This window comes from Gopherus flavomarginatus, chromosome 2 (genome assembly GCF_025201925.1).
Source record: "Gopherus flavomarginatus isolate rGopFla2 chromosome 2, rGopFla2.mat.asm, whole genome shotgun sequence".
NCBI classification, from domain to species: domain Eukaryota; kingdom Metazoa; phylum Chordata; order Testudines; family Testudinidae; genus Gopherus; species Gopherus flavomarginatus.
The window spans coordinates 41,770,783-41,785,018 of record NC_066618.1 but is presented as its reverse complement, the minus strand read 5'-3'; the positions used below and the strand labels follow the sequence as shown (position 1 = coordinate 41,785,018).

The 14,236-nt window shown below is 39.4% G+C and overlaps 1 protein-coding gene across 1 annotated transcript in view; it reads left to right on the top strand.

Annotated features, from left to right (window-relative positions):
- LOC127044523 (macrophage mannose receptor 1-like) overlaps positions 1-12,003 on the top strand; it is an 88,971-nt gene extending 76,968 nt beyond the window's left edge. Inside the window, exons 27-30 of the mRNA XM_050939492.1 lie at positions 3,465-3,581; positions 6,597-6,764; positions 10,124-10,165; positions 10,580-12,003. Coding sequence (XP_050795449.1) covers positions 3,465-3,581; positions 6,597-6,764; positions 10,124-10,165; positions 10,580-10,830 — 578 coding nt within the window. The 3' untranslated portion in view covers positions 10,831-12,003. The remainder of the gene's footprint in view (positions 1-3,464; positions 3,582-6,596; positions 6,765-10,123; positions 10,166-10,579) is intronic.
- The last annotated feature ends 2,233 nt before the right edge of the window (positions 12,004-14,236 follow it).

Here is a 14,236-nt window from a genome sequence, read left to right as displayed (position 1 = left end):
CTTAGTTGATTAGTCTCATTATAGTTGACATGGCAACACCAATTTTTTTCATGTTCTCTATGGGTATATATATGTTCCTACTGTATTTTCTACTGCATGCATCCAGTGAAGTGGGTTTTAGCCCACAAAAGCTTATGCCCAAATAAATGTGTTAGTCTCTAAGGTGCTACAAGTACTCCTCGTTCTTTTAACAAAGGCTGTGACACAGAGGAGTTATATAGTAGTTCAGAAAACACTCAATACAATTATAAATGTGCTAGTTATGTCATATACAGGATGAAGTGTATATGGTTTTGAGGCTACAGAATTGATATATGTAATGATGCTGGTTCTGGCGGGACTCAACTGAGAGTGCCAATTCAGGACAAATTGCTTAAAACAGGCAGTTACAGCCCAAGGCTGGGGTTTTTCCACCTCTAAGGCAAACCAAACAAGACAGACCAAAAAGATTTTGGTTTCACTCCACTGGCTAACCACAAGTCTCACAAGCAATTCCCTTAGACACTCCAGTTTCCCAGTATCACCACCAGTGCCACTTGTTATGGGGACAAATGGTTATGAAAACCAATACCCCAATAATAAAAAAAAAAAAGGTTCTCCTGATTCCAAAGGACCAAGCCCCAGACCCAGGTCAGTATACAAATCAGATCTTACCCACAAATCATGCTATTGCCAATCCTTTAGAATCTAAAATCTAAAGGTTCATTCATAAAAGGAAAAAGATATAGATGAGAGCTAGAATTGGTCAAATGGAATCAATTACATATAGTAATGGCAAAGTTCTTGGTTCAGGCTTGCAGCAGTGATAGAATAAACTGCAGGTTCAAATCAAGTCTCTGGAATACATCCACAGCTGAGATGGGTCAGCAGTCCTTTCTTTGTTCAGAGCTTCAGTTTGTAGCAAAGTTCCTCCAGAGGTATGAAGCAGGATTGAAGACCAGATGGAGATGAGACATTAGCCTTTTATAGGCTCTTCCAGGTGTAGGAACGCCTCTTTGTTCTTACTGTGGAAAATTACAGCAAAATGGAGTCTGGAGTCACATGAGTAAGTTTCTGCATACTTTGCTGAGTTACAAGTGGTATCTGCCTTCTCTCAATGGGTCAGTTGTATAGCTGATGGTCCTTAATGGACCATCAAGCAGGCTAGGCAGAGCTAACACCAACTTGTTTGGGATGTCTCCCAGATGCACAGGATAAGTTTGAACTACAGACAGTATAGAGCCAATATTCATAACTTCAACTACAAAACTGATACACACATATAAACAGCATAATCATAACCAGCAAACCATAGCCTTGTCTTAGACATCTCATTTGACCCCATTTATACAAGATTTGGTGCCACTATAGGACCTTGGTTGCAATCATGTTCTATATGGTACCAGTTCAAATCAATAACGTGACAATATACATATTCTAATATTTGACTGAAAAAATGATAGACTTTGTAAATCTTGTGGGCAAAATTCATCCAAACAATGTCACAAAATTCATCAAAGCAATGTCAGTCTCACAACATACTGCAAACTTTACTGGGAATTTCTAGACAAATAATTTTTGTGAACTTGCAGCACAAGTTTTTCCAGATACTAGATAATGGTGCAGGTTTTTAATCTATTTTAAAACCATATATCTAACACCAGAAAGCACCTGAATCCCACAAAAGAAATGCTAAGAATAACTGAGCAGCTGTTCTATTGCCAGCTGCTATGAGTTTGAGAAATATGTATGTAGCAGTGCATATATTCCAAAATCTTCAGATTTTGGCAATCTTAATCCTTCTATTATTGGCTCTCCACTCTTTCGTGTCTGTGCTGCAGTGCTTTTCCTTTACTGTCCCTAACTTCCAGTGCAAGGCCAAAGGAATATTCATTGTAAATCCATGCCACAGATGATTCATGTGCTCTTACAAATTTCCCATAATCTGTAGAAACAACCAGGAATTTTTTTAAAATAAATATTTTATATTTTCACAGGTATAAGATTGAGAGGGAGAAATACTGCACATAATTATATAGGAAATGATGTGGGAGTAAGATTTGTTCACAAAACCACTAAAATATCTGTATGTACCAACTACCATAATATGCACAGGTAGTATCTACCAGCCAAGTTCTTGCAAATGTCTCATGAGACTGAAAAAAAACCTTGTGAGAATTCTTGCTAAGCAGCCAAAATCTTGCAAAAAATTTTCCAGGAAACCTTTCACTTCAGCTTTTCTCAAACCCATCAACTTACCAAGACACAGGGCTTGTCTACACTACTGGCCAGACCTAGTGTAAACATGATAAATTAACTGCCGATCGCTCTAGTGTCGGCTCCAGTACTCCAACTCAACGAGAAGCACAAAGGCAATTGACAGGAGGGTGTGTCCTGTTGACACACCACAGTGAAGACACGATTGATCTCCCCACCCCTCGGCTCTGTAGTGTCGATACCCCTACCCCATAGTGTAGACTTTAAGGTCAGAAGAGACCACCATGATCATCTCATCTGACCTTCTGCGCTTTGTAGGACACAGAACCTCACCAACTCCCTCCTGTAATAGACCTCTAACCTCAAGCTGAGTTACTGAAGTCCTCAAATCATGGTTTAAAGACTTCAAGTCACAGAGAATTCACCATTTACACTAGTTAAAACCTGTAAGTGTCCTGCCCCATGCTGCAGAGGAAGGTGAAAATCCCTCAGGGTCTCTGCCAATCTGACCAGGGTGAAAATTCCTTCCCAACCCCAAATATAGTGATCAGTTAGACCCTGTTTATGTGGGCAAGACCCATTAGGCAGATATCTGTAAAAGAATTCTTTATAGTAAAGCATAGCCCTCCCCATCTAGTGCCCAGGCCGTTGGAGATTTTTGCAATTGGTAGTCGTCGAACACCAGGTATCTTTGAGGGAGGGGAAAAAGGAACAGCTTTCCCAACTTTGGACCACAAGAAGGCCTGGGGAGTGATAGGCCCATGACTAGCCCAGTGGTAACATTTCTTCTGATGGATGCTCCTCTCCCCTTTTCTATTTACCCCACAACAATGCAAGGCTTTGAGAAATTTGTTGATTTTAGATGAAATTACCTTTCTAGTCATAATGTATCTGATGATAATTAGCAACAGTGAAGAAATTAAGCTGAATTGTTAGCAAAATTTCTAGTATCAAAAATTTAATTGGCAAACATCTCATAAAGTAAAACAGTGCATATATACCACTATGATGAAAGTAACCAGTGTAGGTGCTGGGTTGGGAAGAGAACATTTACACTGAAGAGAAAAATTAAAGGACCATATCCTGCAATGACTCCCATTGTTTTCACTGGGAGCTGGGCACAAAAATCTATGGCAAAATATGGGCCCACATGATCATTGATTTAAAACTGTCATAACACTTAAAGACGAGAAAAGGCACTCTCAACGGGGGGAATGTATTCCATTGTAAACTCATCTCCAAAATGATTGTTTCTTGATGCTCTGTAGGTGCCTCTTTGGTTTCAGTAGAAGATTCAGCTGAAGCCAACTTTCTGGCGCACAACCTAGAGCCACTTGAAGAAAAATCTTCGACTTTTTGGACAGGAATGTACAGAAATGTGGATGGTAAATTTTTTTCTTGCAATACTTATTCCCAAATGAATATTTGTAATAAAGATACACTGAGTGTCAAATATGTCACATTGCATTTTGATGTAAGACATAAAGAGCTAAAGCAGGAAAGAAGACGTTTTATATATTTTACCTACTGTTGTAGGAATGAAGGTCATAGGTATGACCAGTCAGTTTATTGTAATAAAGTGGGTTGGAGTGCAAAAGTCACTGTAACTGGTAAGATATAAATGAAGAAATAAGTAGCAAGAGTCCTTTCTCGAACAAGGGGTGGGGTGGAGAGGTTCTGGACAAAGCCAGGAATTTCGAGAGTGAACATAGGGCTCTTTGGACTGTGTGAGAGCTGAGCACTGGTGCAAGTAGGTTGCCTTAGTTGTTCATCAACTAATATAAAAAGAATCCATAAAATGAATGTATGGCTAAACGTTGGCCTCTAGCTTTATCTTTACATTAAAAAGTAGCTCAATCTAGTACCCTCCCAGAATCAAAACTCCAGTTTAACTATGGCAGTCGAAGATCAGAGGCAGATCCATCAGGACAGCTCCTACCCTTTCTACTTGAAAAAGTCTAAAACATGATTCTTGTGGCCAAGTGGGGTGAGGATGCATCTGATTCAAGCAGCTCGTGACCCTCGGAGCACAAATGCAGCATCTTGGGGCCAGAGTTACTGAATTGGAGGAGCATTAAAAGATTCAATTATTTATAGAGATAACAGGCTTACCTACAACTGGCTGTCTTGATCTTCCAGTTGATGAAGCTGGTCTCGTGATAGAAGGAAACCAACATCACTAGAGCAACAAACTCTTTTGCTTGTGATATATTCACTCTAGCTGAATGTGTGAGGATTGTCTGAGTATTTGCCTAACAGACTCAAAGATGGCGAATACAGACTCAAAGATGGCAAATTTCATGAGGCATCTAGACAGACCCTCTTCTGAGTGCTGCATGGGACCCCAAAGTCATGGTACATGTTGGTACCAGTCATCAAGAGCAGTGGATAATACAATCCTGGAAGCTAAATTTAGATGACTAGGAAAGAGGCCTAAGTTGAGGACCTTTGAGGGGCTTTCTCTGAAATATTTGCAGTTCCATAAGCAGGGCCAGCTGGATAGGAGAAATGTCAGAGTCTCACTGTGCAGGTGAGAAGATGGTGTAACCAGGAGATGTTTAAATGTTTTAGATACTGGAGAACACTCTGAGGAAGAGAGAGTCTACAGAGAATGGATAGGCTCCACATGATACAAAAGAGAACACTGGACTGCTGGCACAGAATACTGATGAATTTTTGTGGGGATTATTTTAAGAGGGAAATAGGGGGCATCTGAAATCTGAAGAGCACTCAACTCGGACAAAGATATTTTCTAGGGATGTCTGTAACTGAAAAGCATTTCTTTATGCAGCAAAGGATAGGGTAAGAAATACAGCCTAGTGGAGGGGAAGAATGAGCTCATAGGGATAAATTCCAGAAAAGTAACAGGCATCATACTAAGGAGCTAAGGAAAAAAACAGATACTCTGAGAAAAATCAAAAATACTAATGGAAGAGGTGTAAATGCAAAAATAGAAGATCAACGCAGAGTTCTTGGCAATTGAAGACACATAACTAGACCTGGGTAAGAGCCAGATTTTTCACTTTCTGGGAAATTTGGCATTTTTTATTTTTTTTCTTTTCCTAAACTGAATGAAAACAAAAAAAGTAGAAATTTCCTGTAAAACAAAATCCCCCCTCTCCAATGTCTGAGGTTGATCAATACATTTTGTTCTGTTTTTGACCTTTCTTAACTTTAATATATAAAAATTAATTCATTTTGAAAAGCCGGTATAAGGCAGGAGATCAGAGTGTAATAAAAAGGAATAATAGGCTGTAAACTGGTCAGTCATGAAAAGAAAAGATTTAGAGAAGTAATTGCCTGACATCTTAAGTGACTGCTGCTTAAAGCACTTCATTCTAGAGCACAAAGAAGGAGGCTATTCTCACTTTAGTCTTAAGAAACATACAGGAGCTGATTCAAGAACTAACTATAGTTGTTCCACTAGCTAGTGACTATAATTAAATTTGTCATATTCAGGGAAATAGATGTACCAACATCTAGCACAGTGACGCCAAGTGAGGGATTTCAAAGAAATGAGGAAGCTGGTTATAAAACCTTAAGTTCAAAAGAAAGGAAATTTGTAGACTCAGCATGGAAGTTGTTTAAACATTATTTAAGGGCAATGAAAGAGGCATATCTGTAACAAAAAGGAAACAGCAAGGCAAACAAACAAAAAGTCCCAGTATGGCTAAATAACAAAGTTTAAGAGATTTATTCAAGTAAACAGATAATCTGTCAGAAAATGGAAATCCAGCCCTGCTGAAGCCAATAAGAGGGAACATAAACTATGGCAAGTAAAATGAAAAATGGAAATTAGAAAGATTATGTGGGATTTTGATGAGTAAATAGTCCTGAAAATAAATAACTTGTAAATCACAGAAGAGAAGGACATTTCAGAGAAGCTAAATAATTTATTTCCTTCAGTCATCACCACAATAAGAATAACCAAACAAAATAATAAAACACAGGATGGTGTGAGAGAGACCTTCCCTGAGCCTGCTTTTTTCTCAGGTAATCTATGAAAGTCATGACAGATTGAGGCTTTGAGATGTTCTCACTTATCTATAATAATAATTAATTGGAGATATACCTATCTCCTAGAACTGGAAGGAACCTTGAAAGGTTGTTGAGTCCAGCCCCCTGCTTTCACTAGCAGGACCAAGTACTGATTTTTGCCTCAGATTGCTAAGTGGCCCCCTTAAGGATTGAACTCACAACCCTGGGTTTAGCAGGCTAATGCTCAAACCACTGAGCTATCTCTCCCCCCTAATGCACATAACTCTTTTTGGGGAAGCATTTTTCAAAAACTATAGAAATGTGACATTCTCTGAAGTGCCCTTGAATTTTTTATTCTTGTTGTCAAAATGTGAATGACCATTAAGCTGTTTAATATTCAGTGTATTTCTAATTAACACTAGGACAGTGGTTGTGGCTAGACAGCACTGCAGTGGATTTTGTTAACTGGAATGTCGGAGAACCCTCAAGTCAACAAAATGAGCACTGCGTTGAAATGTATGCAAACTCTGGGCACTGGAATAATATTTATTGCTCTTCCTACAAAGGATACGTTTGTAAAAAACCAAAAAGTAAGTGATGAGTTTAATGTATTGTGTTTATGGATTGTTTCAATAGTAATGTTTATAGTATGCATACTCTTAAGATATGTGCTGCGTAGAGTATATTTGTGATAGATATCCTCTGTGTGTTTATACACAATACAGAATACACACAGACATAGTATGAAAGAAAAAGTCATGCTGTCAAAAAGTAGGTGCATTCAAAAAATGGATGGCCAAACTCAGTTTCCAAAAATGCATGCATGCAAATAAGGAAATTTGTACTTACATTTCAAAATTGCCCATATAGTTACAATAATTGTGTGCAATTGCATGGGCGCTATTAGGATTGTGTTTTTTGCAAAAGGAGCCAAGTATGTGGAGGGAGCATTTCTCCCGCACTGCACTGTAATGACAAGTTTCTTGTAAAAGCAGCAAAGAATCCTGTGGCACTGTATAGACTAACAGACATTTTGGAGCATGAGCTTTCATGGGTGAATACCCACTTCGTCAGAAGCAAGTAGTGGAAATTTCCAGGGGCAGGTATATATATGCAAGCAAGCTAGAGATAACGAGGTTACTTCAATCAGGGAGGATGAGGCCCTGTTCTAGCAGTTGAGGTGTGAAAACCAAGGGAGGAGAAACTAGTTTTGTAGTTGGCAAGCCATTCACAGTCTTTGTTTAATCCTGAGCTGATGGTGTCAAATTTGCAGATGAACTGAAGCTCAGCAGTTTCTCTGTGAAGTCTGGTCCTGAAGTTTTTTTTGCTGCAGGACGGCCACCTTAAGGTCTGCTATTGTGTGGCCAGGGAGGTTGAAGTGTTCTCCTACAGGTTTTTGTATATTGCCATTCCTAATATCTGATTTGTGTCCATTTATCCTTTTCCGTAGAGACTTGTCCAGTTTGGCCGATGTACATAGCAGAGGGGCATTGCTGGCATATGATGATGTATATTACATTGGTGGACGTGCAGGTGAATGAACCGGTGATGGTGTGGCTGATCTGGTTAGGTCCTGTGATGGTGTCGCTGGTGTAGATATGTGGGCAGAGTTGGCATGTAGGTTTGTTGCATGGATTGGTTCCTGAGCTAGAGTTACTATGGTGTGGTGTGCAGTTACTGGTGAGAATATGTTTCAGGTTGGCAGGTTGCCTGTGGGTGAGGACTGGCCAGCCACCCAAGGCCTGTGAAAGTGTGGGATCATTGTCCAGGATGGGTTGTAGATCCCTGATGATGCGTTGGAGGGGTTTTAGCTGGGGACTGTATGTGATGGCCAGTGGAGTCCTGTTGGTTTCTTTCTTTGGTTTGTCCTTCAGTAGGAGGCTTCTGGATACACGTCTGGCTCTGTTGATCTGTTTCCTTCTTTCCTCGTGCAGGTATTGTAGTTTTGAGAATGCTTGGTGGAGATTTTGTAGGTGTTGGTCTCTGTCTGAGGGGTTAGAGCAGATGCGGTTGTACCTCAGTGCTTGGCTGTAGACAATGGATCGTGTGATGTGCCAGGGATGGAAGCTGGAGGCATGAAGGTAGGCATAGTGGTCGGTAGGTTTTCGGTATAGGGTGGTGTTAATGTGACCATCACTTATTTGCACCGTGGTGTCTAGGAAGTGGACCTCCCATGTAGATTGGTCCAGGCTGAGGTTGATGGTGGGGTGGAAGCTGTTGAAATCGTGGTGAAATTTTTCCAGAATCTCCTTCCCATGGGTCCAGATGATGAAGATATCATCAATGTAGCGTAGGTAGAGAAAGGGCGTGAGTGGATGAGAGCTGAGGAAGCGTTGTTCCAGGTCGGCCATAAAAATATTGGCATATTGTGGGGCCATGTGGGTGCCCATAGCGATGCCACTGATCTGAAGATATATATTGTCATCAAATTTGAAATAGTTGTATGTGAGGATAAAGGCACAGAGTTCAGCAGCCAGTTGTGCTGTGACATCATCAGGGATACTGTTCCTGACAGCTTGTATTCCATCTATGTGTGGGATGTTTGTGTAGAGAGTCTCTACATCCATGGTGGCTAGGATGGTAAGTTTCTTGTAAACATGCTCTGTTCTAACTGTTGCAAAATGCATTCAGTATTTGAAATGTGCCTAGTTCCTCTATATGAAATGAGGGAATCTCATTACCCTTTTATAGAAAGCTGCTCTTGAGTACACAATCATCTGACTTTCTCCTGACTGCTGATGAAAGATGTTTTTTATATTATACAAACAGCCTTGCAAAATTATCACAAAAATGTAACAGACCATCCACAAAATCTAATCACCTGTACTTCAACGTGATGATTAACAATAGAAAAACAAATGAGATTTTATTTATCTATCAAAAATAAATAGCCCCAGGTGAGTGAATAAGTGGAATTTTGCAAGGCTGTGATAATTCCTCATTTTAAAGTTCAGAGAATTAATGTCAGCATGTTAAATTTAAGCCTGCTTTTTCTTGAAGAGACTGTAAAACAGGGGTAGGCAACCTGTGGCACGCGTGCTGAAGGTGGCACATGAGCTGATTTTCAGTGGCACTCACACTGCCTGGGGTCCTGGCTACCAATCCAGGGGACTCTGCATTTTAACTTAATTTTAAATGAAGCTTCTTAAACATTTTAAAAACCTTATTTACTTTACATACACCAATAGTTTAGTTATATATTATATAATTATAGAAAGAGACCTTCTAAAAATGTTTAAATGTATTACTGGCACGCGAAATCTTAAATCAGAGTGAATAAATGAAGACTCGGTACACCACTTCTGAAAGGTTGCCAACCCCTGCTGTAAAACATAGATCTATAACTGCAGTCTTCCTTTAAGTCAATGTTTTCCATTGCACATGTTTACATAATTTCTACCCAAATTATTGAGAACCCTGGAAATATTTCCATTCTGTGTATACAGTTGAACTTCATTTGATAAATAAGCAAAAAATACTGGGGTGTTACAGCTAATACAAAGATGTCACATAGGACTCAATCCTGCAAACATTCACTGCCAGGCCTAGTCCTTACTGTGACTTCTTTCTAATAGTAATCGCTGTGCCCAGTTGTAAACATATGCAGGATTAGGGTTGTAGGCCACATTCCTACAGGCTCCTCTGTGAAGTGAACTGCGTATGCAGCACTCCATGAATTTCACCATAGCTCTGCACTGGTGCAGGGGTCTGTCAGTATGGAGCTCACAGCAGAATCATTTCAGGTTCATTGCATATTTTGTAACTATATTAGAGTCATTTATCATATGTTGCTACTGGTAAAAATATTGTATTTATTCAATACCGGAAAGTCCATGGCCCTGTTCATGGATTTTTACAGTATATACTAGTAAGCGTTAATGTACAATTTTCAGTGTATAAATGAAGACTTTTAAAGATGCTGAGTAACAGTTTTTCTTCTGTTTTAAAGTTGTTGAAGTGCAATCAACTGAGAAGCCCCCAGACAAGAAAGGTAGGTTTACTTTCTTTCAAATAAATAAAGAAAAAGCCCAAATAAAAGCATTAGTATATATTATACCAGATTGTCATATTTCATATTATAATATCACATCATATATTTTTAGATGCTTAATGGACATCAAATGCATTTCCTCGATAATAAAACATCCATAATACCTCATTTATGTCCAAATGCAGAACACTTCCCTAAAATTGGATTGAAATGTTGCATTAAGCTTTATAAATTGTGCTGTTTCATATACTTTCTGATTTTGCCTTCTGCATTGTCAGTCACTAATTATCTGGAGATGATAAAGCATTCATGCATAAAAATAAACTATGGTACCATTTCTAAGTACGGGATTGCATTCTAGAATCAGATGCCACGTGCCTGGTTTCTAGTAACTTGCTTTGCATTCATTTACAGCAGTGAAAAAGGAGGAGAAGATTCCTGAACCTAGTCACAGCAAAACTGGGATTGTTATTATTGTGGTACTCCTTATCCTAGCAGGAGTTGGCCTTGCAGGCTATTTCTTCTACAGGAAAAGAAAGAATCACATGGCAACAAATGACAGCTTTGAGAACAACATGTATTTTAATACTGATGCTGTTCCTGGAACTAGTGACACAAAGGATCTTGTGGCCAACATTGAGCAAAATGAACATGCTATTCTCTAGTGTGATAAATTAAAGATGTGCCTTGTTTTAATAAAATTACGCAACTGGGTTACCTGAAGGTTTAAGAAAAAGCTATTTTCTCCTGTGCAAATCCTGTAGCAGTCACTTTTTTGGCATCTGCATATTTTTTTTACATACTAGCAGCAGCCATGACTTCATTTCATAATCATTCTATAGTTGTATACAATTCCAGAACTACTTTAACAGGAGCATTTCTTATGAAAAATATAGTGCTGTCTAATTATGAAATGGAATAAATGGATACACTTAAGAGAATGAAAATGAAACATAAGCCAATGTGAATAAGCCTTCAAAGCATTTGTTTCTTCATCATGCCTGCATCACCCTCATGAGTGTCAGGTTTAACATCAATGCAGTCTCTCCAAACTGATCAGCAAGCACTTGTCTCATTCTGTTAATAATACACATATTCCTGGAAACTTCACTACAGGGATTTGGCATTGGGTAGCTGATGGCACTGTATTTGAATACATCCCATTTAAAAAAATGTTCTATGTTGCATAATTTCAGTTCCTGTAATTTCAGACCACATACAGAGCCAAATATGCAGTTCCCCTCCATCTCACACTCACTCAGGGGCTATCCATAATAGGGCTGCAGGCCTCTGGAGCCCAAGCAATGTGGCTGGCAGACACTACTAGCACCTCTTACTGGCCACAGAAGGAGTTTGTCTGGGTAGCATGATGATGAGACCGTGGTAACACCTTCCTGCATACCAGCATAGGTGTTGGTTGGAGGATACAGGCTAAGAATATTCTAAAGATGCAGTAGCAATGGACAACTCTCATGACACTCCTCACGAAACACTGCCACTTAAATACTCTTTCTCCATAATACAGCTTAGCCTTGTAAGAGAGATCTCAGCCTATACAATGCGATAACTTTTCTAATGCACCTGTCTTCCCTATTGCTCTAGCAGATCAGCTGTTTCTTTCTATAATGTTTAAAGAGTGAAATATTTCAGAAACTTTAGCTTCCCAAATGATGATTTTAAAATCTGATTTTTGTATATCTTGTAAACTGTAAATCATGTGTGCATTAAATTTTTTCCTCACACAGATATGAATGTGTGAAAGGAAAATTTAAATGTTTCCTTTGTTTATGCATTCAACTTTAGCTCTGTGAAATAAACAGTAACAGTTTATTGTGACTTTTTAATAGTTTTGCCTTTTTAGAGTACGTAACTCAATATTCACATTGAAACCAGTAGGAACAATAAAGAGTTATTCATTAACTAATACTGACCTGGAGCAATACCAGCTTGTGTTGTGATCAAGTAGCGGACAAGGCAACAGTAAATAAGGGGCAACATCCAGTCACCAAAGCAGAAAAAGAAAATGAATAGGCCAACAATTTTTGTTTAGCTTGTGTGCATATTTCATTGAGGCCTACTGGATGGTTCCCTGAAACCTTTGGTGTTGTGTCCAGTCCTCAAATTGTATTGCTACCAATCTTATTTCTTATTTCCCTTTCCTTAGTACTTCTCTCTTTCAGAACAAGAGAGCTCTTAGAAGTTGCAGAAAGGCCTTTCTCCAAGCAGTGTCAGGAGTACTCAGGGAAGTGTGACCTGAAGAGAGAAACCTGCATGCTAAAAAGTTAATTTGGAGTGAGAGTTTTACTAGAGGAACATAGGCCTCTCCTGCTACAGCCTGATTCAAAGCCACCTGATGTCAATGAAGGTCTTTTCCACTGACTTCAATGAACTTTGGATCAGAGTCATGGAGAGCAAGTTTACCCTGGAAGAGGTGGCACCAGCCAGAAGAGATTTGAAAGGGATAATTGGAGCAGGAAAAGAAACAAGGCCATATTTATTTTTATTGTAGTAACATCCAGAGGCCCCAGTCAAAATCTGGGCCTCATTGTGCTAGCTGCTGTACGATGACAAAGGTAGACAAGGTCTCTGTCTGATTTGAACCAAGCCACAAAAAATGAAAGTGACAATAAGAGGGAAGGAAGGAGAGAAAAAAAGAATGGAACTATCTTCTGAGTGCTCTGAACATCATCGCCACATACAGTGAATTAGAATAGACATGGAACTGACAAAAGGAGGGATAAGTTTAGCGAGATTTGTATCCAGAAGCAATGGTTACATTCTCCTAACCTTCTAACCCACCCAATGCAGGGGGCCTGCAGAAGGTCTATGAGCATTTGTGTCCCATCTGAGCCCTCAAGATGATACTTTTATCTAAAGTGAAGATGAAAAAGGCATATTTTGCTATAATTACTAACTGAGTATCCAGTATCAGGTTTGGGTCTAACAATACTGAATGTATCCATGCCACTATATAAATCAATGGTATTATGTTCATGTAGAATATTGTGTTCTGTTCTGATCACCTTATCACTTAAAAAAAAAATAGCAAAAATAGAGGAGGTTCAGTGAAAAATAATGTAAATCACTCCATTTGAAGACAGATCGAAAACTCTGGATTGTTCTCCTTAGAGAGAGGATGAATGAGAGAGGTCATGGTAAAGATGCACAAGATAACAAACTTTGAAGAGAAGGTATATCAGGATCTTCTGCTTGCACTGTCACAATACCAGGACAAGAGGGCATTCAATGAAACAGCAAATTTAAACAGGAATACTTTTTCATATAACACCATTGGAACTCATTGGCCCAAGATATGATCAAGGCTGAGATTAGCAAGATTCCACAAGGATTGGATGTTTATAAAGATAAAAATATCCATATTCCATCATTATAATAGTATGTAAAAAGACGAGCTCTGGGAAGGCTATAAACCAACCTGCGGCTCATCAGGGTAATCCATTGGCGGGCTGCCAGACAATTTGTTTACATTTGCATGGCTACTCGCAGCTCCCAGTGGTCACCATTCCTGGCCATTGGAAGCTGCGAGAAGTGGCAGCCAGCATGTCCCTGTGGCCTGCGCCGCTTTCCGCAGCTCCCATTGGCCGGGAACAGTGAACCTCAGCCAATGGGAGCAGTGGACAGCTGTGCAAATGTAAACAAACTGGCAGCCTGCCAATGGATTACCCTGATGGGCCGCCCACCACTGCTATAAACACTCATGGTTCAGTGCATAGACCAACCTCTAACTAATGGACTAGGTTGAAACTTCATCTGTGGGCAGATAACTATGTAATTGCCTACTGCAGAATTTCTTTCATCTTCTTCCAAATCACTTGGTTCCGGCCACTGTCAGAGACAGGCTACGGAGTAGATAAATTTATGACTTGATCTGGAAGTGCAATTCCTATACACCACCACTAAGAGGCACACTTCTGTCATAAAGCGGTGATTACACTTCATCAAGCAGGGGATGTTGATATAATACTCATCAACACTTCCAATTTCTTCCCCTGAACTAAAAATATTATTTCCCTTTTACCTGGACTGAACTTCTTGTTAAATGACTTGGTC